Below are 25,803 nucleotides of genomic sequence, written 5' to 3' on the forward strand. Positions count from 1 at the left end.
CCTGCACCAGGCTGGGAAGACTGAATCTGCAACAGGTAAGCAGCTTGGTTTGAAGAAATCAACTGTGGGAGCAATTATTAGGAAATGGAAGACATACAAGACCACTGATAATCTCCCTCGATCTGGGGCTCCATGCAAGATCTCACCCCGTGGGGTCAAAATGATCACAAGAACGGTGAGCAAAAATCCCAGAACCACACGGGGGGGACCTAGTGAATGACCTGCTGAGAGCTGGGACCAAAGTAACAAAGCCAACCATCAGTAACACACTACGCCGCCAGGGACTCAAATCCTGCAGTGCGAGACGTGTCCCCCTGCTTAAGCCAGTACATGTCCAGGCCCGTCTGAAGTGTATTTGGATGATCCAGAAGAGGATTGGGAGAATGTCATATGGTCAGATGAAACCAAAATATAACTTTTTGGTAAAAACTCAACTCGTCATGTTTGGAGGACAAAGAATGCTGAGTTGCATCCAAAGAACACCATACCTACTGTGAAGCATGGGGTTGGAAACATCATGCTTTGGGGCTGTTTTTTTCTGCAAAGGGACCAGGACGACTGATCCGTGTAAAGGAAAGAATGAATGGGGCCATGTATCGTGAGATTTTGAGTGAAACCCTCCTTCCATCAGCAAGGGCATTGAAGATGAAACGTGGCTGGGTCTTTCAGCATGACAATGATCCCAAACACACCGCCCGGGCAACGAAGGAGTGGCTTCGTAAGAAGCATTTCAAGGTCCTGGAGTGGCCTAGCCAGTCTCCAGATCTCAACCCCATTGGAAAATCTTTGGAGGGAGTTGAAAGTCTGTGTTGCCCAGCGACAGCCCCAAAACATCACTGCTCTAGAGGAGATCTGCATGGAGGAATTGGCCAAAATACCAGCAACAGTGTGTGAAAACCTTGTGAAGACTTACAGAAAACGTTTGACCTGTGTCATTGCCAACAAAGGGTATATAACAAAGTATTGAGAAACTTTTTGTTATTGACCAAATACTTATTTTCCACCATCATATGCCAATAAATTCATTAAAAATCCTACAATGTGATTTTCTGGATTTTTTTTTCTAATTTTGTCTGTCATAGTTGACGTGTACCTATGATGAAAATTACAGGCCTCTCTCATCTTTTTAAGTGGGAGAACTTGCACAATTGGTGGCTGACTAAATACTTTTTTTCCCCACTGTATATAAAAGAAAATGTAATGGCGCAAGAGACCCCTGTCTGATTCACGCCTGTCTGAGTGGATTAAGCCATTGCGGAGGCCGTGGGGATGGCTCACCAGTAGTACATTTACCCTTAATTACCATCATTTATCATCTACTATGTTTGTTTGGTTAAGGTAATTTATGTTAATGCATTATTATTATTATTTATTATTATTATTACTACTATTAGTCTAACCATTGTCGTTGTAGGAGTGGACACGTTGTTTGCAGAGCGCACAACCTAGGCTACACTTTTGAGGAACACTTTTTGGTTTATTTGATTCCATTTACAAGTTGTCAATTTATTCCTTGACAGGAGCGCTCCAAACAAGACAATCTTGAGTAAGGATACACACCTGATTATGCATAGAACTAGGACTAGTCTACCTGGCCTGCACACAAATGTAGGCTTATAAATGTGCCCATTTGGGAATCTGATACTATTTCTGATTGTCTTAACTCACCATCACTGTGGAGCTTCTCAAAGTAATTTTTTCTTTGCCTCAAAAAGCAAGGAAACAAAGTCTGTTTTTACTATAGTTCCTCAACGTAGCCTATTTGAAAGATATTTCCAGCTCTCTCCCTTTTTATAACCACTCTGCGTGAAAGGGGGAAAAAAATGTCATGCTCTGATTTGGTGGAAATGTCATAAAATAGGCCAACCTGATTTACTTCTTATCCCTTGTGCAAATAGCCTACAGCTGTTTGTCTGTCCGGAGCTCACTGTCATGGTAAACTCTGAGGGCCTAGAATATTTTATACAATGTTGCAAGTTTGCTAGCACTTAGGTTCAGGCCAGACCCAAGTTAGTATTTGATACAATGTTTCAAGTTCCTTGCAGACAGGCCATGCATAGCCAATGTGATTTATAGGATATTTATTTTTTATCAGGATATTTTCAACCTGCGGGCTGCAATGTTTTTATTTGTTGGCTTTATGTAGGCTATTTTTACGTATTGGCAATGGCAATAGAAGTTACTTTTAGATTTGTATCGTTTTCATTTAGAAATAGAATTTAGATTAACTACATGACATTGAATTTGAGATATGAAGACTTTATTTTAAATTTAAACTGTTTCACAAAAAAATATGAAAATCATAACTGGCACGCAGATCTGTAGAAATGGTACGATAACTTGGCACTCCAAATGGAAAAGGTTGCCGACCGCTGGTGTAGCCTATTACCGGCAACTTCAGGAGCATAATGGCAGAATCTGCAAAGGCCAGCAGCAGTGGGAGGAGGAGGGCTGGGTCGGGAACAGGTTTTTACTTCCGGTTAGGCTATATTGATCCCTGGCTCCCTCTTTAGTAATTTGTGTCTTCATTTTTAATTACAGTGCTTAAAGCATCAGACAAAGTAGACATATTTTTTTTTGTTGATTTTACTCGAACATAGGGTGTGTCTATATATGGAAAAATACACATTTTAAAATTTCAACCAATCGATTGGTTGAAAGAACAGATTACTTTCGGTCAAGAAATATATATTTTTTTTTGTCGATGACAAAGTTATTATATATACTGAGTGTACAAAACAAGAATGATCAAACACCCAAAGGACATCCAGCCAACTTGACACAACTGTGGGAAGCATTGGAGTCAACATGGGCCAGGATCCCTGTGGAATGCTTTTGACACCATGTAGAGTCCATGCCCCGTTGAATTGAGGCTGTTCTGAGGGTAAAAGGGGGTGCAACTCAATATTGGAAAGGTTCCTAATGTTTTTTACACTAATTGTATATTTTTGGAAAACCTTTTTTTTGTTGTTGTTATAATGCTATTCTACACATTTTGTCATGAGGCTAAGAGAAAATGTTGCGGTTTTTAAAGCTGATTTCCTGCAATTCTACAGGTTTTGCCATGGGTCAGAGAGCAAAATGTGCTGTTTTGTAGCCCATCTCAAGCTATTCTACACTTTTTGCCATGAGGCTGAGAGAGAATTTTGACTTCCAGGGGGCCCAAATAAATAAATGTGGGTTGAGAGCCCCTGGAGGTCGAGGGGCCCCGGGGCACATGCCCTGCGTGCCTGTTCAGTACTCTGTCCCTTTGTAGCTTCTAAAGATGTCTAAAGCTGCAGATTTAGAAGGAAAGAGAGAAGTGAGTGTGTGTACAGAAGAAAAAGCAGGTTGGAACACGCCTTGGTATTAATGAGCAGAAAGCCAGTTTGGTTCTCACACACTGCCCTATTTTATTTCCTCCCTCTCTCTCTCTTGCTCTTTCACAATGCATTTATTTGATGTTGTTTTGGCCTAAAAATCCTATTTAACACATTTTTCATTCTCTCTATACAGCTTTCTTTTATATTTCTATTGTTTCATCTTATACCTTTTGTCTATTTCACAGACACGACCCAACCCACTGCATAAGGTGAGAGCAGTGTGTGTGTGTGTGTGTCTGCACACATGTTTGTGCCTGTGGGAGGAGTGGTTAGTCAGCTCTTTTCCTTTGGGAGTATACTGTTTGGAGTAGTTGGCTATACTGGTCGATGTCACCACATTTGCTGTCAAGGCACATTTTCACCAGCTGAACTCCTCTTTGACATACACATTTCTGTTTTCTTTCCAACTCCTAGTTAATCAGGTGTCTGTGAACCTCTTGAACCTAGTCCATCACTCCTTCATCCCTTAATACGTTACATTATACAATACAGTATGGTTCAGTAGGCCTAGCCTACATCCCAGTGTGACAGTGTACCATTCAAGCTTCAGGATGTCTGCTGATTCTTGGAGTTTTCCAGTCAAAGTGTGGTTTTCCAGCTGTTTAGACGGTCTACACAGTCTGCACCCAATGGAAACAGGAAGGGAAATGATCAATGCACTGACTACTGTACTCTCACTCACTCTTTCTGCCTTTCTTTCGTTCTTTCGTTCTTTCTGCCTTTCTTTCGTTCTTTCTGCCTTTCTTTCGTTCTTTCTGCCTTTCTTTCGTTCTTTCTGCCTTTCTTTCATTCTTTCGTTCTTTCTGCCTTTCTTTCGTTCTTTCTTTCGTTCTTTCGTTCTGCCTTTCTTTCTTTCTTTCTTTCTTTCTTTCTTTCTTTCTTTCTTTCTGCCTTTCTTTCTTTCTTTCTTTCTTTCTTCCTTTCTTTCCAAAAAAAAAACACAACACAACACAACAACACAACACAACAACAACACAACAAAACACAACAACACAACAGCAAAAACAACAACAACAACAACACAACAACACAACAGCAACAACACAACAGCAACAAAGACAACAGCAACACAACACAACAGCAGCAACAACAACAGCAACAACAACAGCAACACAACACAACAACAACACAACAGCAACAGCAACAACAACAACAACAACAACAACAACAACAACAACAACAACAACAACAACAACAACAACAACACAACAACAACACACAAAACAACACAACAACAGCAACAACAACACAACAACACAACAACAACACAACAACAACAACAGCAACAACAACAACAACAACAGCAACACAACAACAACAACAACAACAACAACAACAACAACAACAACAACACAACAACAACAACAACAACAACAATCTTTCTTTCTTTCTTTCTTTCTTTCTTTCTTTCTTTCTTTCTTTCTTTCTTTCTTTCTTTCTTTCTTTCTTTCTTTCTTTCTTTCTTTCTTTCTTTCTTTCTTTCTTTCTTTCTTTCTTTCTTTCTTTCTTTCTTTCTTTCTTTCTTTCTTTCTTTCTTTCAACACAGGCTAGAAGTAGGTGGGTGTGCTGTCAGTCTCTAATCCCCGGCACTGGGACTGCCTGCTCCTTTGGATTGTATTTGGGATGACAGGGCACTAAGTAGACACACACACACACACTTTCCTAACTTAGCCATTAAGTGCAATCAAATCTCCATCAGTTTAGTTTGCTGAAGACTGTCCATCAAGCCATGCCTTCATTCCAGTGGGGAAGTGTGTAATTTGACCTAACTCTCCCTGTGGCCAGTCTGCATGCTTTGGCACACTAACCCAGCCTGTGGAAAGTGCAGTATGTGAATGAAATAGCAACTCCAGCCTCTGGTTGTGAATGGGAATATCTCTGGTCCTCAGAGAACACACATGGGTGTCTAGTGGATTGTTCTCAGTCAGAGGTCACAGGCACAGTACAGAGGATGTGTGGGAAATAATGGCTCACAGATGTAGCAGGAGATATCTGGTACCCTCATGATGACTCAAACAACATCCAAGCCCTGCTGGCCTGTTTCCACTGCTATACAAATACACACTGAGGGTGGTGTCATGATGAATTAGACCAGCATGGAATATATTATACAGGTGGAACTGAGGGAATGCCCTTTGTAGTATCTATTATGTCTAGATCCTTCTCAGTATTATTTATTTTGGTTCTGAAACCCAGGATTGAACCAAGTATGTTTTTTTATACAGTGCATTACAATACACAGTGTGTGTGAATGTGTGTTTGAGTGTTACTTTGAGATTACTTCTCTCAGTCTCTGTCCCCTCTTTCTTATCTTGTTGCCAGGTCTTTCCTTCCTGCCCTCCTACTCAAATGCTGTTCTCTCTTTTCTGTGGCGCCTCTACCATAAACATCTCACAGACTACAGTGTCATGTCAGAGTTGAGCTAAGAACATGGAGCCACCACAAGCTAAGCCTGTGGACTATAAGGGATCTTTAGGAAAAGTGCCACATTTAGGAAAAGTACTACCGGTATCTTTAGGAAAGGTCCTACCAAAAATGACTCGTTTTTTATAATAAAGAAGATAGTCTTTATTGCTGGTTAGACCATGGTATTTTACCATTCAACATCCTGATGCTTGAATCTCCATATAGTCTGTCGTGTGCTACAAATTCACTTGGTACAATGTTATTCAAGGCTTTAATGTCCCTTAACTGTAGCAATCTTCATTATCTGTTCCAATTTATAATTAATTTATTGTACTACCTTTTTTATAAACTGAGTGTAAAAAACATTAGGAACTCTTTCCATAACATAGACTGACTAGGTGAATCCAGGTGAAATATATGATCCCTTATTGATATCACTTGTTACATTGACTTAAATCAGTGTAGATGAAGGGGAGGAGACAGGTTAAACAATTGAGACATGGATTTTGTGTGTGCCATTTAGAAGGTGAATGGGCAAGACAAAACATTGAAGTACCTTTTGAATCGGGTATGGTAGTAGGTGCCAGGCACACCGGTTTGAGTGTGTCAAGAACTGCAACGCTGCTGGGTTTTTCACGCTCAACAGTTTCCTGTGTGTATCCACCACCCAACGGACATCCAGCCAACTTGACACAACTGTGTGAAGTATTGGAGTCAACATGGACCAGCCTCCCTGTGGGGGGATGGGGGGCTGATAGAAAGGTGGTAAAAATACTGGACGGTTAATGCCCTCTTTTCCACAGTCTTTCTCTGCTTTTCCTGTCTGAGTACGGTCAAGTCCACCTTTCGTTACGAGTCACCCTATAGCCCCTCCACAAGCCTGTCATCCATGCCCCCTTCGGTAGTCTCACAGCTTCTCTTCTCGACCAAGTCCTCTGTGATCTGATGAGTCACATTACTGATGTGTCATGCTCTGGTTCTGCTGCCAGCTGAAGTTTCTGGGACTGTGTGGGCTAGCTGTGCTCTCTCTCCCCCACTCTTTCTCTCCCACATTCTCTCCCGCTCTCGCTTTTTTCTCTCTCGCTCTTTCTCTTTGTCTCTGTCTGTGGCTGTTTTTCTGTGACTGTCTAGCCTGTTATCTCTCTCTCTCACTCACTCACTCACTGTGTTTTGTAACATTGACATGTCTCTTTTGATGTTTGAGTAACTTGGCACCTGTTGTCATTTACTTTACATAATGGGTTATTCCCATTATTAGTTTGTTTACAGACTGTGTTGTGAATGTGTTACTCTCTAACTGTAAGTTCTAACTGTCATCTATATCTCTGTCCACAGCTCGTACCAGGCAGGTGACGGAGGAGTTTGGCCATGTGTACGAGCAGCAGTATGCAGTGGCCCTCTTCAACAGTGTCCGCTTTGAGATGGAGGGGGGAGGAGGGCCCCAGCCACAGCTCCTGCACCGCAAGGCAAGAGGCTGGCCTGGAGACGACTGTCTGTCGCACTCCTTCACCCCTCTGTTGCTGTTTTTGTGTCTTCCTGCGTTCTTCTCTCGCTCAATCTGTCCCTCTTCTGTTTAAAAAAATATATATATACAGTACCAGTCAAAGGTTTGGACACACCTACTCATTCAAGGGTTTTTCTTATTTTTTTACATTGTAGAATAATAGTTAAGACATCAAAACTATGAAATAACACATAATGGAATCATGTAGTAACCAAAAAAGTGTTAAACAAATTTAAAATGTATTCAAATAGCCATCCTTTGCTATTTTGAGAGAATGCCAAAAGTGTGCAAAGCTGTCATCAATTCAAAGGGTGGCTATTTGAAGAATCTCAATGTAAAATATATTTTGATTTGTTTAACATTCCGTGTGTGTTATTTCATAGTTTTAATGTCTTCACTATTATTCTACAATGTAGAAAATAGTAAAAATAAAGAAAAACCCTTGAATGAGTAGGTGTGTCCAAACGTTTGACTGGTTGTGTGTGTGTATTTATACACTACCGTTAAAAACTGGCAGCTTCATTAAATAGTACCCGCAAAACACCAGTCTCAACGTCAACAGTGAAGAGGCGACTCCGGGATGCTGACCTAGGCAGAGTTGCAAAGAAAAAGTCCAGTGTCTGTTCTTTTGTCCATCTTAATCTTTTCTTTTTATTGGCCAGTCTGAGATATGGCTTTTTCTTTGCAACTCTGCCTAGAAGGTCAGCATCCCGGAGTCGCCTCTTCACTGTTTACATTGAGACGGGTGTTTTGCGGGTACTATTTAATGAAACTGCCAGTTGAGGACCTGTGAGGCGTCTGTTTCTCAAACTAGACACTCTAATGTATTTGTCCTCTTGCTCAGTTGTGTACCGGAGCCTCCCACTCCTCTTTCTATTCTGGTTAGAGCCAGTTTGCGCTGTTCTGTGAAGTAGTACACAGCGTTGTACGAGATCTTCAATTTCTTGGCAATTTCTCACATGGAATAGCCTTCATTTCTCAGAACAATAATAGACTGACGAGTTTCAGAAGAAAGTTATTTGTTTCTGGCCATTTTGAGCCTGTAATCGAACCCACAATTGCTGATGCTCCAGATACTCAACTAGTCTCAAGAAGGCCAGATTTATTGCTTCTTTAATCAGCACAACAGTTTTCAGCTGTGCTGACATAATTGCAAAAGGGTTTTTCTAATGATCAATTAGCCTTTTAAAATGATAAACTTGGATTAGCAAACACAACGTACCATTGGAACACAGGATTGATGGTTTCTGATAATGGGCCTCTGTACGCCTATGTAGATATTCCATTACAAATCTGCCGTTTCCAGCTACAATAGCCATTTACAACATTAACAATGTCTACACTGTATTTCTGATCAATTTTATGTTATTTTAATGGACCCAAAAAAAAATTTTCTTTCGAAAAAAATGAAATTTGTAAGTGACCCCAAACCTTTGAATGGTAGTGTATATATATTTTTTAACAATACAAAACATACACATACAAATGACACACACAAACACAACCACATCACACCTGCCCAGACCCACCTGCTCACACCCCCATCTCCAGTGCCCGCATTACTCTCCGTCACATGGCCTCAAACTGCACCATTTTTTTCCTCTGTCGCCCACGCACTTTCAACATTTAGATAATAAACCATTTTACATTTCCATTGTGTTAACAATGGAGGATTGGTTTTTAAGTATACTTTTTAAAAGATTATTGATGGGAAAAGTATTGTCCAACCCATCGGGTATCTCACTGCACCCTCGTGAATTTTGTCTCTTTTATAATAAATTCTATACAATAATTTACACTGGATTAAGCGGTCCCTCTTCCGTTTATTCAGTTACTTCATTTTCCTCTCACAGTATTCCCATGCCATCTGCGTCTCTCCTACTCGTCGTCCTCTGCTCCTCATCCTCCCTTTTCATCTCTTTACCTCACCATCCTCCTCGGAGTCTCCCTTAATGTTGTATCTCTGAGTGTTAGGTTGTGAGTGTTTACACTCCAACAGTCAAAATGCTATGGACACAGATAGGAAACGCATACTGTAGTCATCTCCACTGTAATACTGTTGAGTTCTGTGTTAGTCTCCACCATCAAGTCACTGGATGGAATTAGAACAGATTTCACACATGAACAAACTGTGATGGTGCTAAGAATCTTGTGGCTGCTTTCCTTGTCTATTCTCTTCACTACCCAAGTGATACTCTGGGTAGTGACACGCACACACACACACACTTTCATTCACACACGGAAACAGCACAAAACTCTTTCTGATTAAAACACAGGCACTCATAGGCACCACATCTTACCAAGCATTGCCAGTTAGCACCTTCCAAGGACACATAACCTCTCTTCTCCAGCTCCCCTCCACCCCTCTCTCCCCCTCCTTCCTTCCTTCCTCAGCTGGGATTATGCTGTTTGAGTTACAGTATTTGATCTACAACAGGAAATTTAAAAACAAAGTGGTGGTGTAAACAATATACCACACCTGTGTGTTCTCACTTTAGCCATCCAGTCTCAACCGCCACCAGCGTGTAAAATGATATTAGGCCTGACATTACTGTATGGATGAGTTTCAAATGGCACGCTGTTCCTTGTATAGTGCACTACTTTTGACCAGACCCCTATGGTGCCATTTGAGATACAGCCTGTCTGTGTCAGGACCTTGTTGTTCTCTGTATGTTACAAGACATGTTTAGACCAAGGGTGTCAAATGTATTTTCTGAACAGCTTTAGTGTGTGGTTTTCAGTCGTTCCTTTTAAATAGTGTCAGAATTAGATTGATTGATCTGTAATTGACTTGGTAACTAACTGGCCATACAGATCAGCATTGCTTGTACAACTGCAAACACCATGGTTGCGTCCCAAATGGCACCCTATATCCTTTATAGTGCACTATGTTTGACCAGACCCTATATAGGGAATAGGGTGCCATTCGGGACGAAGCCCCATCATTGCTGCTTTTGCTGGTACTAACTAACTAGGGCTGGTAATTGCCAGGGACCTCACGATACGATATTATCACGATACTTAGATGCCGATACAATATGACATTGTCCTATGTAATTGCACACTATTCTTGGGGTGCTGAAATCAGTAGTTTTTTGTTCATTTTTTTCATTTTATGTGATGTCGGAGCTCCAGTCTGCCCACACTAGTCGCCGCTCAACTCCATCGTTAATCGTGGAGTTGAGTTTAGTCAGCTAGGTCAGTCATGGAAATGAGTGCTGAAAACATGTTGGCTTACTATTTAAAAAGAAGATGGAGAACAAGCTATAGAATGAAAAATACTTTTGTTTTTGTGCAGGTAAAAAAAAAAAGATCTGATAGTGGTAGTGGGGTGGTAGATGCCTAGACTCCCTTATGGTTCAGCTCAGGTGCCTACATAGTACATACACCATAGACATACATCATTTACAGACCGACCCAGCTCAGACAGATCCAGCTCATGAGCTCCATCAGCAGTAGATTTGAATTTAGAATGGAAAATGAATGTGTTTATGCAACAGTTGTTAGTGCATTGAACCAAATTGTATCGATTCGTTCTCTAATCAAATAAAATCGCACCGAATTGTTTCAAACCAAAACGTATTGTTCCTGTACAGTATCAGAGCCCATGTATCTAGATACGTATCAAATCGTCATGAAAGGGAATGATTCACATCCCTAGTACTAACACTACCATGTAGTACAATAATACAAGTGATAGCAGCTCTAATGCTAACTGTCTGTTGTGTTGTGGTAGGACCCTCTGGAGGACCGCTCCATCTTTTCTGGGGGTCTGTTCCAGTACCTGGAGGAAAACAAGAGATGGAGGAACCGCTTTGTCTTCGTGGCCGACACCTACAACATCAGCTTCTATGAAAACAAAGTGGTGAGGTGGTCGGAAAACTGAAACATCTATTTTTTTGTTGCTAGATTTGTTTTTACTTTCATAATCAGACAGATTTAGATGCCAGCTAGTCTGAATCGTTTGGGTCACAACTTTATCTGTGATTTTATGGTTCTGAACTGTTTGTACATTTTTCACCCTCTTTCATTGAAACTGCACCCTCACTCTGTACTCTCTGATAGGCTCACGAGAGGGGCTTGCGCCCTAAAGGAACCATAAACTGTGCTGGATACAAAGCTCTGACCTCCATGGAGGAGTATCTTGAACTGATCAACACCAGCCTGCCAGGTGAGAGATATGATTTGGTTACACCTGACTAGCTGATCTGTGTATACTAAACAGCTGATCATGAGTCACTGTTGGATTTTGGTATAACCAGCACTTTCCCCAATGTGAGATCAAGTACTAAAGTACTCAGTGACTAGCTAGGCCATATTCATTAGGGCACACTGTAACAAAACATTTAGCAATGAGTGTTTTCCTATTGGACAAATTCTGGAATTCCTTTCCTGATTCAATATATTTTCTTTGGTTTGGTGCCCTGATGAGGAGGCTATGAACACCTATAAACGTGAATGTTTGTTTGTGTTTTAGGTATAAAGGCCAAGGTGGACAGTGGTCCGTTTGTGAAGTGTGCCACCCAGTTCCCTCTGATCCTGTGGCATCCATACGCCCGCCACCACTACTTCTGTGTGCTGACAGAGAAGGAGCAGAAGAAGTGGCACGCTGTGCTTCAGGACTGTGTCAGACACAGCAACAATGGTGAGGAGCTGTCTGAACACCACACACTGTCATAATAACACACACACAGCATATGTTTTACAATCCTTGTCGGGACCTAAAATTCATTTCCATTCAAAATCCTATTTTCCATATCTTTAACCCTAAACGTAACCCCTAACTCTAATTGTAACCCTATCCCTAATTGTAACTCTAAACCCTAACCTTAAAATAGCCTTTGTCCTCGTGGGGAATGTGTGAAATGCCCCCATGAGGGAGAATCTTTCTTGTTTTACTATCCTTGTGGGGACTGTTGGGGATTTCCGGTAATACAAGCCCCCCCCATTGGTGGTTCTGCATGACAGAGGATTACCCATCTCAGGTAGAGAACAACACAGACTCAGCTCCACACTGACCAATTACTGCTCTTCTGCCTCACTGCCATTGTTCACAACACAGACCTGTGTGTGTGTGTCACTTTGTGAAAATTTGCACACCATCACAATGAGCTGGTCTTTCAGTGATGGTGAAACGCAGCAGGGCAGGGATGAGTTATTTAAGTTACTGTCTTGGGCAACCTCCCAAATGGCCCCCTATTTACTATGTAGTGTATTATTCTTGTCCAGAGCTCTATGGGCCCTGGTCAAAATTTGTGCACTACATACTGTAGGGAATAGGGTTCCATTTGGGACGCAATTTATTTATGTTATGATGACATGACGGGGTGGTGTGCTGGTCTGGAGCAGTGTCCCTCTTAACTCTGAATCCTGTAGGGCAACTCGGTGTCAAGTTGTGGCCTGACTCTTAAAACCATCAGTCATCTGTACTTGCCACATGCCAGCTTAATACACGTTTGTGTTGGGTGCAGGGTGTTACACATTGGTATTGGATGATGTGAGCCCCCTCCCCCCCTTTCCATGTCAATCGTAAATGTGCTTGTGTGTATTCCTGTACCTCATCCAGCATACACACACACATTTTCAGAGAAACTTGGGGACGTGAGAAATAGCCTTAGGGAGGATTTCACAGGAAGGTGAAACTATAACAGTGATTATTCATTGAATGACAAAGTGGGCCGATGAAATCACATGAACAGACTTGCTGGGATCCCACAGGTTGCAGAAGCAGCTCAACAACAACATGGTGATCACTGCACTGATCCACCGATGGTGCTCCGACATCACGTCATCACCTTCCCATAATGCACTTTAAATAAACACACTCGTATGTCTCGACCACTAACACCCCACGCCCTGGGAGGATCTGACGCGTGTTCACTTGGGATCAAAGCACACATGCATACACACGTGCAGGCACACACGCACACATTAATATGGAGTCGAAAGAAACGCACACTTATTTAGGTGAGGTGCTGGCTAACGGAGTAGAACACTTGAAAAAGAAAAGGAGAGCTGCACACTCTAGGAGCTCAGATGCAATAATTTAATAACCTAATAACCAACATTTCGACAGACAAGCTGTCTTCATCAGGGTATAATGACACGCACATACACACACACGATGACAAGGTGCTGACAGTGTTTGTGTCCATTTTAGACATCAAGCTACAGAATCTTCTCCCCTTGTTGGCCCCTCTCTGGAGCCAATCAGAGTCATGGTACTCCCCCTACCTGTCCAGGCCTGGAGCCAATCAGAGCCATAGCACTCCCCCTACATGTCCAGGCCTGCCAGCTGTCCAGTCACTCCTCTAAAGAAATTCCTGCTGTGAGCTTCCGCTGCAGTAGAGGAGTGAGAGTGCCAATTAACAGTTGAACTGTCTTCTGTCTATTCTGCCCATGGCTGTTAAGAACGCTCAGTTGGCAATAGTTACAACAGACAAATACATTTATGAATGTATTTATTTATGAAGTTGCAATGCTGCATGGTACTACATAGTTTTGAGGGGTATTATTTGGTGGTGATGGTTCTATCAGTGGCCTATAAGGATTGTGTCCTTACTTCCTTGCTCTTGGGTCTGTAGTGTACTAGACTAGCCCCCTATCTCCTACCATCATTCCCTGAGTGTTGTGAGGACTGCCAGACACTATAGCCCCAGTTCCAGGGGCGATTTAATGGTTTGAAGGCGTGACCCTCACCCCCAGTAATAGACAGTGCATTCGGAAAGTATTCAGACCCCTTGACTTTTTCCACATTTTGTTACGTTACAGCCTTATTCTAAAATGGATTAAATACATGTATTTCCTCATCAATCTACATACAATACCCCATAATGACAAAGCGAAAACAGGTTTTTACAAATTCTTGCAAATGTATTAAAAATAAATAATAATACCTTATTTCCATAAGTATTCAGACCCTTTGCTATGAGACTCGAAATTGAGCTCAGGTGCATCCTGTTTCCATTGATCATCCTTGATCCACCTGTGGTAAATTCAACTGATTGGACATGATTTGGAAAGGCACACATGTCTATATAAGGACCCACAGTTGACATTGCATGTCAGAGCAAAAACCAAGCCATGAGATCTAAGGAATTGTCCGTAGAGCTCAGACAGGAGTGTATCGAGGCACAGGTCCGGGGAAGGGTACCAAAAAATGTCTGCAGCATTGGTCTCCAAGAACACAGTGGCCTCCATAATTCTTAAATGGAAGAAGTTTAAAACCACCAAGACTCTTCCTAGAGATGGTCGCCTGGCCAAACTGAGCAATTTGGGGAGAAGGGCCTTGGTCAGGGAGGTGACCAAGAACCCGATGGTCACTCTGAATGAGAGATGTGGAGATGGGAGAACCTTCCAGAAGGACAACCATCTCTGCAGCACTCCACCAATCAGGCCTTTATGGTAGTGGCCAGACGGAAGCCGCTCCTTAGGAAAAGGCACATGACAGCCCACTTGGAGTTTGCCAAAAAGCACCTAAAGGACTCAGACCATGAGAAACCAGATTCTCTGGTCTAAAGAAACCAAGATTGAACTCTTTGGCCTGAATGCCAAGCATCACGTCTAGAGGAAACCTGGCACCATCTCTACGGTGAAGCATGGTGGTGGCAGCATCATGCTGTGGGGATGTTTTTCAGCGGCAGGGACTGGGAGACTAGTCAGGATTGAGGGAAAGATGAACGGAGCAAAGTACAGAGAGATCCTTGATGAAAACCTGCTCCAGAGCGCAAAGGACCTCAGACTGGGGCGAAAGTTCATCTTCCAACAGGACAAAGACCCTAAGCACACAGCCAAGACAATGCAGGAGTGGCTTCGGAACAAGTTTCTGAATGTCTGTCACGAGAATTTCTATCTCTAATTAATCAAACTTAATGCTCTGAATAATTCCCAGAGGGTGTAAGGCTCTGGTTTAATCATGAATTAAACAAAGGTCCACAACCAGCAAGAATGATCTGTATGTTTAATCATGGAGAGCTCTGCCGCCAAAAAACACATATACAGCTTTTATACTTCACACAAAGGCACTTTGCTCCGCCCACCTTTAGGAGGCCTTTAACCAGTTTCTCAGTCCCCTTCATCCTGGAATGTTTGTCTCAGCAGTTTCTAACTCACCCCCTCTGTTAGTGGGTTTATAATGATAACCCTAACACAGTTCACACAGTCATCATCAGTATTGGGGTTAACAATTTTAGTCATAATCATAATTCCTCTATCAATGTCCTTGAGTGGCCCAGCCAGAGCCTGGACTTGAACCTGATCTAACATCTCTGGAGACCTGAAAATAACTGTGCAGTGACACTCCCTATCCAACCTGACAGAGCTTGAGAGGATCTGCAGAGATGAATGGGAGAAACTCCCAAATACAGGTGTGCCAAGCTTGTAGCGTCATACCCAAGAAGACCCGATGCTGTAATCGTTGCCAAAGGTGCTTCAACAAAGGACTGAGTAAAGGGTCTGAATACTTATGTAAATTTAATATTTCCATTTTTTATTTGTAATACATTTGCAAAAATTTCTAAACCTGTTTGTGCTTTGTCATTATGTGGTATTGTATGTAGATTGATGAGGGAAAAACAACAATGTAATCCATTTTAGAATACGGCTGTAACGTAACAAAATGTGGAAAAAGTCAAGGGGTCTGAATACTTTCCGTAGGCACTGTAACTGAACAGCACTTCCCTTTCACCTCTGGGTAGCCGTCCAGTCTCCACACACACTCCTGTTGCCATTAGCCGTACACACACACACACACACACACACACACACACACACACACACACACACACAGACACAGACACAGACACACCTACCTGTTGCTATTAGGACCAAACGTGCGCATGTGTGTTTACAACATGAATATCATATGCATGTTGTCATATGCTGCAGGTGTACTCCTGTATTGGAGAAGTATACTAAACAAAAATATGAACTTACCATGTAAAGTGTCCCATGTTTCATGAGCTGAAATCAAAGATGCCAGATATTTTCCAGACACACAAAAATCTTATTTCTCTCAAATTTTGTGCATACATTTGTTTACATCCCTGTTAGTGAGCATTTCTCCTTTGCCAAGATAATCCATCCACCTGATAGGTGTGGCATATCAAGAAGCTGATTAAACAGCATGATGATTACACAGGTGCACCTTGTGCTGGAGACAATGAAAGGCCACTCTAAAATGTGCAGTTTTGTCACAGATGTCAAAAGTTTTGAGGGAGCGTGTAATTGGCATGCTGACTGCAGGAATGTCCACCAGCACTGTTGCCAGACAATTTAATGTTAATTTCTCTACCATAATCCTCCTCCAACATTGTTTTAGAGAATTTGGCAGTACGTCCAACCAGGCTCACAACCGTAGACCACATGTAACCACGCCAGCCCAGGACCTCCACAACCGGCTTCTTCACCTGCAGGATGGTCTAAGACGAGACACACGGACAGCTGATGAAACTGTGGGTTTGCACAACCAAATAATTTCTGTTCAAACTGAAGGCAAATTATTTACGCCTCCTCCCGGACCAGGCCCAAATTCCTGTCATTCGCATGAAGAGGAGACTCCGATACAGGGGGCGCAGATCCGAGTGCTTGGTGAGAAGTAGTTGGCGTGTGGATAATCCACCTTTACCATCCGTCCTACTGGCGAATGTGCAATCACTGGAGAATAAACTGGATGAGCTCTGTTAGAGACTATCCTACCAACGGGACATTAAAAACTGTAATATCTTATGATTCACCGAGTCGTGGCTGAACAAGGACGTGGATAATATACAGTTGGCTGCGTTTTCCGTGCATCGGCAAGACAGAACAGCAGCCTCCAGTAAGATCAGGTGTGGTGGTGTGTGTCTCTTTGCCAATAACAGCTGGTGCGCAAGCTCTAATATTAAGGAAGTCTCGAGGTTTTGCTCACTTGTGGTAGAGTACCTCATGATAAGCTGTAGACCACACTTTTTACCAAGAGTTTTCATCTATATTACATTTCATAGCTGTCTATTTACCACCACAAACAAATGCAGGCACTAACACCGCACTCAACGAGCTGTATAAGGCCATAGGCAAACAAGAGAATGCTCACCCAGAAGCGGTGCTCCTAGTGGCCGGCGACTTTAATGCAGGAAAACTTCAATCCATTTTACCTAATTTCTACCAACATGTCACATGTGCAACCAGAGGGGGGGGAAACTCTAGACCACCATTACTACACACACAGAGACGTGTACAAAGCTCTCCCTCACCCTCCATTTGGCAAATCTGACCATAATTCTATCCTCCTAACTCCTGCTTACAAGCAAAACTCAAGCAGGAAGTACTAGTGACTCGCTGAATACAATGAGACAGCCTACAGGGAGGAGGTCAGAGACCTGGCAGTGTGGTGCCAGGACAACAAACTCTCCCTCAACGTGAGCAAGACAAAAGAGGTGATCGTGAGACTACAGGAAAAGGGGGGCCGAGCACGCACCCATTCACATTAATGGGGCTGTAGTGGAGCGGGTCGAGAGCTTCAAGTTCCTTGGCATCCATATCACTAACAAACTATCATGGTCCAAACACACCAAGACAGTTGTGAAGAGGGCATGACAATGCATATTCCCTCTCAGGAGACTGAAAAGATTTGGCATGGTCTCCAGATCCTCAAAAAGTTCTGCAGTTGCACCATCGAGAGCATCCTGACTGGTTGCATCACCGCTAGGTATGGCAATTGCTTGACATCTGACCACAAGGCGCTACAGAGGGTAGTGCGTACGGCCCAGTAGATCACTGGGGCCAAGCTTCCTGCCATCTATGACATCTATGATCCCCTCTCTCCACTGGGGTTCTCTGCCTCTAACCCTGTTACAGGGGCTGAGTCACTGGCTTGCTGGTGCTCTTTCATGCCGTCCCTAGGAGGGGGTGCGTCACTTGAGTGGGTTGAGTTACTGACGTGATCTTCCTGTCTGGGTTGGCGCCCCCCTTGGTTTGTGCTGTGGTGGAGACCTCTGTGGGCTATACTCGGCCTTGTCTCAGGATTGTAAGTTGGTGGTTGAGGATATCCCTCTAGTGGTGCGGGGGCTGTGCTTTGGCAGAGTGGGTGGGGTTATATCCTTCCTGTTTGGCCCTGTCCGGGGTTTCTTCGGATGGGGCCACAGTGTCTCCGGACCGCTCCTGTCTCAGCCTCCAGTATTTATGCTGCAGTAGTTTATGTGTCGGGGGCTGGGGTTAGTTGGTTATACCTGGAGTACTTCTCCTGTCTTATCCAGTGTCCTGTGTGAATTTAAGTATGCTCTCTCTAATTCTCTCGTTCTCTCTTTCTCTCTGAGAACCTGAGCCCTAGGACCATACGTCAGGACTACCGGGCATGCTGACACCTTGCTGTCCCCAGTCCGCCTGGCCTTGCTGCTATTCCAGTTTCAACTGTTCTGCCTGCGGTTACGAAACCCCTACCTGTCCCAGACCTGCTGTTTTCAACTCTTAATGATCGGCTATGAAAAGCCAACTGGAGAGACCTGAGCCCTAGGACCATACGTCGGGACTACCGGCCGTGGTGACTCCCTTGCTGTCCCCAGTCCGCCTGGCCTTGCTGCTATTCCAGTTTCAACTGTTCTGCCTGCGGTTATGGAACCCCTACCTGTCCCAGACCTGCTGTTTTCAACTCTTAATGATCGGCTATGAAAAGCCAACTGAGATTTATTCCTGATTATTATTTGACCATGCTTGTCACTTATGAACATTTTTGAACATCTTGGCATGGTTCTGTTATAACCTCCACCCGGCACAGCCAGAAGAGGACTGGCCACCCCTCATAGCCTGGTTCCTCTCTAGGTTTCTTCCTAGGTTTTGGCCTTTCTAGGGAGTTTTTCCTAGCCACCGTGCTTCTACACCTGCATTACTAGCTGTTTGGGGTTTTAGGCTGGGTTTCTGTACAGCACTTCGAGATATTAGCTGATGTACGAAGGGCTATATAAAATAAAATTGATTGATTGATTGATATACCAGGCGGTGTCAGAGGAAGGCCCTAAATATTGTCCAGCACCCTAGTCATAGACTGTTCTCTCTGCTGCCACATGGCAAGCGGTACCGGAGCGCCAAGTCTAGGTCCAAAAGGCTCCCTAACAGCTTCTACCCCCAAGCCATAAGACTGCTAAACAGTTAATCAAATGGAATCCCAGACTATTTGCATTGACCCCTTTTTTTTAAGCTGCTGCTTCTTGCTGTTTATTATCTACAGTTGAAGTCGGAAGTTTACATACACTTAAGTTGGAGTCATTAAAACTCATTTTTCAACAACTCCACAAATGTCTTGTTAACAAACTATAGTTTTGGCAAGTCGTTTAGGACATCTACTTTGTGCATGACAGAAGTAATTTTTCCAACAATTGTTTACAGACAGATTATTTCACTTATAATTCACTGTATCACAATTCCAGTGGGTCAGAAGTTTACATACACTAAGTTGACTGTGCCTTTAAACAGCTGGGAAAATTCCGGAAAATTATGTCATGGCTTTTAGAAGCTTCTGATAGGCTAATTGACATCATTTGAGTCAATTGGAAGTGTAGCTGTGGATGTATTTCAAGGCCTACCTTCAAACTCAGTGCCTCTTTGCTTGACATCATGGGAAAATCTAAAGAAATCAGCCAAGACCTCAGAACAATATTGTAGACCTCCACAAGTCTGGTTCATTCTTGGGAGCAATTTCCAAACGCCTGAAGGTACCACGTTCATCTGTACAAACAATAGTACGCAAGTATAAACACCATGGCAGCACGCAGCCATCGTACCGCTCAGGAAGGAGATGCGTTCTGTCTCCTAGAGATTAACGTGCTTTGGTGCGAAAAGTGCAAATCAATCCCAGAATAACAGCAAAGGACCTTGTGAAGATGCTGGAGGAAACCGGTACAAAAGTATCTATATCCACAGTAAAATGAGTCCTATATCGACATAACCTGAAAGGCCGCTCAGCAAGGAAGAAACCACTGCTCCAAAACCGCCATAAAAAAGACAGACTACGGTTTGCAACTGCACATGAGGACAAAGATCGTACTTTTTGGAGAAATGTCCACTGGTCTGATGAAACAAAAATGGAACTGTTTGGCCATAATGACCATTGTTATGTTTGGAGGAAGAAGGGGGGTCTTGCAAGCCGAAGAACCTGTTTAGCATACCAGAGCGACTTACAGGAGCAATAGGAAGGCCTTGCCAGGCACATCGACAGTATATCGGCTCGGGATTAGAAGTTTACCTAACCAACGCCCCAAGACCATCTCAACCGTGAAGCACAGGGGTGGCAGCATCATGCTGTGGGGGTGCTTTGCTGCAGGAGGGACTGGTGCACTTCACAAAATAGATGGCATCATGAGGAAGGAAAATTATGTGGATATATTGAAGCAACATCTTAAAACATCAGTCAGGAAGTTAAAAGCTTGGTCGCAAATGGGTCTTCCAAATGGAAAATGACCCCAAGCATACTTCCAAAGTTGTGGAAAAATGGCTTAAGGACAACAAAGTCAAGGTATTGGAGTGTCCATCACAAAGCCCTGACCTCAATCCTATAGAACATTTGTGGGCAGAACTGAAAAAGCGTGTGCGAGCAAGGAGGTCTACAAACCTGACTCAGTTACACCAGCTCTGTCAAGAGGAATGGGCCAAAATTCACCCAACTTATTGTGGGAAGCTTGTGGAAGGCTACCCGAAACGTTTGACCCAAGTTAAACAATTTAAAGGCAATGCTACCAAATACTAATTGAGTGTATGTAAACTTCTGACCCACTGGGAATGTGATTAAATAAATAAAAGCTGAAATAAATCATTCTCTCTACTATTATTCTGACATTTCACATTCTTAAAATAAAATGGTGATCCTAACTGACCTAAAACAGCTAATTTTTACTAGGATTAAATGTCAGGAATTGTGAAAAACTGAGTTGATTTGTATTTGGCTAAGGTGTATGTAAACTTCCGATTTCAACTGTATGCATAGTCACTTTACCCCTACCTACATGTACAAATTAGCTCAATTACCTCGACTAACCTGTACTCCCGCACATTGACTCGGTACCGGTACCCCCTGTATATAGCCTCGTTATTGTTATTTTATTGTAACTTTTTTGAATTTTTTTTGTGCATATTTTCACTTTTAAAAAAATTCTACAATGTTGGTTAAGGGCTTATAAGTAAGCATTTCACGGTAAGGTCTACACCTATTGTTTTGGGCGCATGTGACAAATACAATTTTATTTGAGATGCTGAGGCCCATTGTCGTGCCATTCATCCGCCGCCATCACCTCATGTTTCAGCATGATAATGCATTGCCCCATGTCGCAAGGATCTGTACCTAATCATCCCCAGCTTCCAATTGGCTCATTCATCCCAGTGGTGTAAAAGTACTACTTAAGTCGTTTTTTGGAGTGTCTGTACTATTTTACTTTTACTTCACTACATTCCTAAAGACAATAATGTACTTTTTACTCCATACATTTTGAACATGGCTGTTTTTAGGTAGGGCCAAGAGGTCACAGTGATAACGTTCTGGCAATTTCCTTGAGCAACCAAAAAGGGTGTTTTGAAAAGCCATGTAAAATAATAGATTTTTCTAATTGTTCTATCACCTTTTGGACACACACATGTCAAACACCACCACCACTGCAGAAGCTCCAACCTATCCAAACTGCTCTCTCGTGCCCCCTCCAGGTCTGTCAGAGGAGTGCAGGGTGCAGACCCCGGCCTTCACAGATGCGGTGCGACTCCACAGGCAGGCTCAGGGACACTACGGCACCTGGGACATGATGTGTGGAGGGCCACCACAGGTGAGAGGAACACTATAGAGATGGCTCTAGCTCTTGAGGACTTTATTAGTCAATCTCATTTCATTTGAATGTATTCTGAATTAGTGATGCTAACGCCTTACAGTATGTACTGTATTCAGGTTTGCTTACCAAAGTTCAGGAGCAATCTTACAGCAGGTCAATCCTGGCCTTAGCTAAACCTCTTGAGTGGTCAGTGGCGATGATGGATGTCAGTCAGGCAGCCGGTGTGTATTTCAGAGCTGTTTGTTGAGGATTGACTGTTTTTATCTGAGAGTACAGGTGGAAGGAGAAAATACTCTTCCCCCTGAGAAAACCGTATAGAGAACATCTTGTACCTCACCACCTCCCTCTGTCAGTTTGGCCAGACTCCTGCTCCTCTGGGTGGGGTCTCCCTTAAAAGAGCCCCTTTCAGACTCCCCCTCTCTGTTTCTTACCCCTGCTTGGGTGGGAACAGTCTCCTACTCAGGCTCAGGTGTGGCCCTGCCTGGTTTTCTATGGACTTCCTTTCAAATAGCCTGTTCCTTTCTTCTCATAGCTCCATTTCACTCATATTCTTCCCCCGATTCTCATCAACACTTCCCACTGTCTCTGTAGACCTGTTTGTGGCTACTGTGGGACTGGGAGTGGGTTTTTTGCTTGCTACTACTGTAAAGGTAGCAGTAGGGACTAAGGTGGTCAAAAGTATTGCACTGTAAATGGAATAGGGTGCCATTTGGGACGCAGGAACTGTTACTCTGTGAAGTCCTGAAGTGATCTCACTTACTCAGTAGAAATGAGACACTAAACTTTAAAGGGGTCCCAGTGTTGGGCATTAGTAGGTCTGCATCTGAAATGGCACCATAGTCCCTATATAGTGCACCCTACACTGGCCCTGGTCAAAAGTAGTGCACTATAGGGAATAGGGTGCTATTCGGACAGGCACCCTAGATTTATCATGTCAATATCATGGCCCTGTGTATACTGAACAAACATATAAACACAAGATGTAAAGTGTTGGTTTCATGAGCTGAAATAAAAGACCCCAGAAATTTTCCATACGCACAAAAAGCTTATTTCTCTCAAGTTTTGGGCACAAATATGTTTACATCCCTGTTAGTGAGCATTTCTCCTTTGTCAAGATAATCCATCCACCTGACAGGTGTGGCATATCAAGAAGCTGATTAAACAGCATGATCATTACACAGGTGCACCTTGTGCTGGGAACAATAAAAGGCCACTCTAAAATGTGCAGTTTTGTCACACAACACAATGCCACAGATAATTGAATGTTCATTTCTCTACCATAAGCCTCCAACGTCGTTTTAGAGAATTTGGCAGTACGACCAACCGTAGATCACGTGTATGACGTTGTGTGGGCGAGCGGTTTGCTGATGTCAACTTTGTGGACAGATGGCCCAATGGTGGCGGTGGGTTATGGTATGGGCAGGCATAAGTTACGGACAACGAACAATTGCATTTTATCGATGGCAATTTGAATGCACAGAGATACCGTGACGAGATCCTGAGGCCCATTGTCGTGCCATTCATCCGCCGTCATCCCCTCATGTTTCAGCATGATAATGCACGGCTCCATGTCACAAGGATCTGTACACAATTCCTGGAAGCTGAAAATGTCCCAGTTCTTCCATGGCCTGTTTTGGATGCTCTGGATCGACGTGTACGACAGTGTGTTCCAGTTCCCGCCAATATCCAGCAACTCCGCACAACTTCGCCATTGAAGAGGAGTGGGACAACATTCCACAGGCCACAATCAACAGCCTGATCAACTCTATGCGAAGGAGATGCATGAGGCAAATGGGGGTCACACCAGAAACTGACTGGTTTTCTGATCCACGCCCCACAAGTATCTGTGACCAACAGATACATATCTGTATTCCCAGTCATGTGAAATCCATAGATTAGGGCCTAATGAATTTATTTCAATTGACTGATTTTCATTATATGAACTGTAACTGAGTAAAATATTAGAAGTTGTTGCATGTTGCGTTGTATATTTGTGTTCAGTATAATAACAGCTGTCCTGGAAGGAGTAATAGTGTGTTTCTAGTCTAGGTATTGTTAGTTACCCCAGAGCATCACAGGCCTCCTAAAACATGTACTGTACCTCACCAACCACACAGTAGTCTTATATGGACATCTATGGACAAGGAAAACATATTCTGCATGTCATGTAGCTAGCCGCAGTGTTCAGCTCCAATATGCTGCCTGGACCACATTGAGACCATTATTCAAGTATGTCTAAAGCAGAGTGGGCCAAGTCAAACCCTGGTCCAAGCATATTCGATTAAAACACGTGAGTTATGGTTTTATATTCTGCAGCCAAGGCAAGCCAAGACTACTGCACATTTAGATGGATACTGACTAAATGCTGTGATTTATTTTTTATATCTTATTTATACCCTGAATTATTTTCTATTTAATGGAAATGGAGAACTGGCTCTCTGACAAACCCACTCCCAGCAGATTTATGAGTGTGTGAGAATTTTACTGCAGGTTAGGGAGAAAATAGTCTCTCATGACGTTCTGGGTGCTGAGATTAGAGAGAAAAGACCATAACACTGAATACATATGATATTACAGTTTTTAATTCAGTCAGTTGACTTTTCACAGAAATCTATTACAGGCCTTTAAACGATTTGGTGTTGTATCAGATATGTATTGTATGGTACCTTGTATTGGGAAGGGCACTTTACTCATACATTTAGTGATTATTGTGTAGAGGAGCCACATAATGCTGTTTCTCATTGTAGTGTTTCAACATCACTGCCCTCTTTCCCACTTCCATGGACATGTACTGAATCCTCAGAAGCACACACCACTCAACCCATTCATATAAATGTAGTTGACTCTGAAGTTGTTCCTGCACTCTACAGGTTGAGTTGTGTGTTTGTTGCCGTTCTGTTTGAAGTGTCACAAAGATTAACTGTGACACAACACCTTGTCATTTTCTCTGTTGTGGAAACACCTGACTCAAACAACAAAGCTTCTCTGAAGTCTCATTCTTTTACTTAATGCCAAGTTTTGCCAACCACTAGTTATTTATAGAGACACATCCTACACACACTTTAAAGATTGTGTATGTGATAATGCATAAAGTGTTTGCTTTTGTCTCCACCGTGTGTGTGTGTGTGTGTGTGTGTGTGTGTCTCACACGTAGATCCTAGCCAACCTAGTGATGGAGACTCTCCATCCAGAGTTGAGGAATCTGATTGGTCCTCGTCTGAAGGGGAAGATGCAACAGCGACAGAGGAACTGGATGCTGGTGAGTTGTTGTCCCACCTACATGCTGCACTGTGTTCTTTCCTAGGACCTGGAGTTTACCCCGACCACATGCTACGTTTTTCCCATTCAGGTGACATAGTCAGGAAAACTCCTGAACTAACCATTCCTAACCACATTGCGGATTGCGCCAGTGTCCCAAATGGCACCCTATTCCCTACAGAGTGAATTTACACTACGATAGATTCCCGAGAGCTATCGGAAAAAGTACCCATGGCTAGACGTATTACAATAGTGTAAAGACTAGAATCTCGATTCATTTTCACGTCTCGTACGCCACCTCCGTGTGCGAGACTGCCCCTAGACATGCCCCCTCCAAGCAGTCAATGTAAACAGAATTGTATCCAAGGGAAATGCTTGCTCCTACGGTAAAAATCTTAATAGCAGAGTAATGTTTTTGAAACAGCTGAAATGTATAGATGTTTACCTTATATTTTAGACTTGTTTTATAGATGTTTTACCTGGAATTGCT

The 25,803-nt window shown here is 43.0% G+C and overlaps 1 protein-coding gene across 1 annotated transcript in view; it reads left to right on the forward strand.

Moving 5' to 3' along the window:
• The window catches only part of LOC121582598 (protein Niban 2), a 46,305-nt gene that overhangs the window by 12,868 nt on the left and 7,634 nt on the right, over window positions 1-25,803 (forward strand). Inside the window, exons 2-7 of the mRNA XM_041898520.2 lie at window positions 7,104-7,234; window positions 11,009-11,137; window positions 11,338-11,443; window positions 11,750-11,917; window positions 21,937-22,052; window positions 25,210-25,314. Of these exons, the coding sequence (XP_041754454.2) occupies window positions 7,104-7,234; window positions 11,009-11,137; window positions 11,338-11,443; window positions 11,750-11,917; window positions 21,937-22,052; window positions 25,210-25,314 (755 nt within the window). The remainder of the gene's footprint in view (window positions 1-7,103; window positions 7,235-11,008; window positions 11,138-11,337; window positions 11,444-11,749; window positions 11,918-21,936; window positions 22,053-25,209; window positions 25,315-25,803) is intronic.

This window comes from Coregonus clupeaformis, unplaced genomic scaffold (genome assembly GCF_020615455.1).
Source record: "Coregonus clupeaformis isolate EN_2021a unplaced genomic scaffold, ASM2061545v1 scaf0094, whole genome shotgun sequence".
Lineage (NCBI taxonomy): Eukaryota > Metazoa > Chordata > Actinopteri > Salmoniformes > Salmonidae > Coregonus > Coregonus clupeaformis.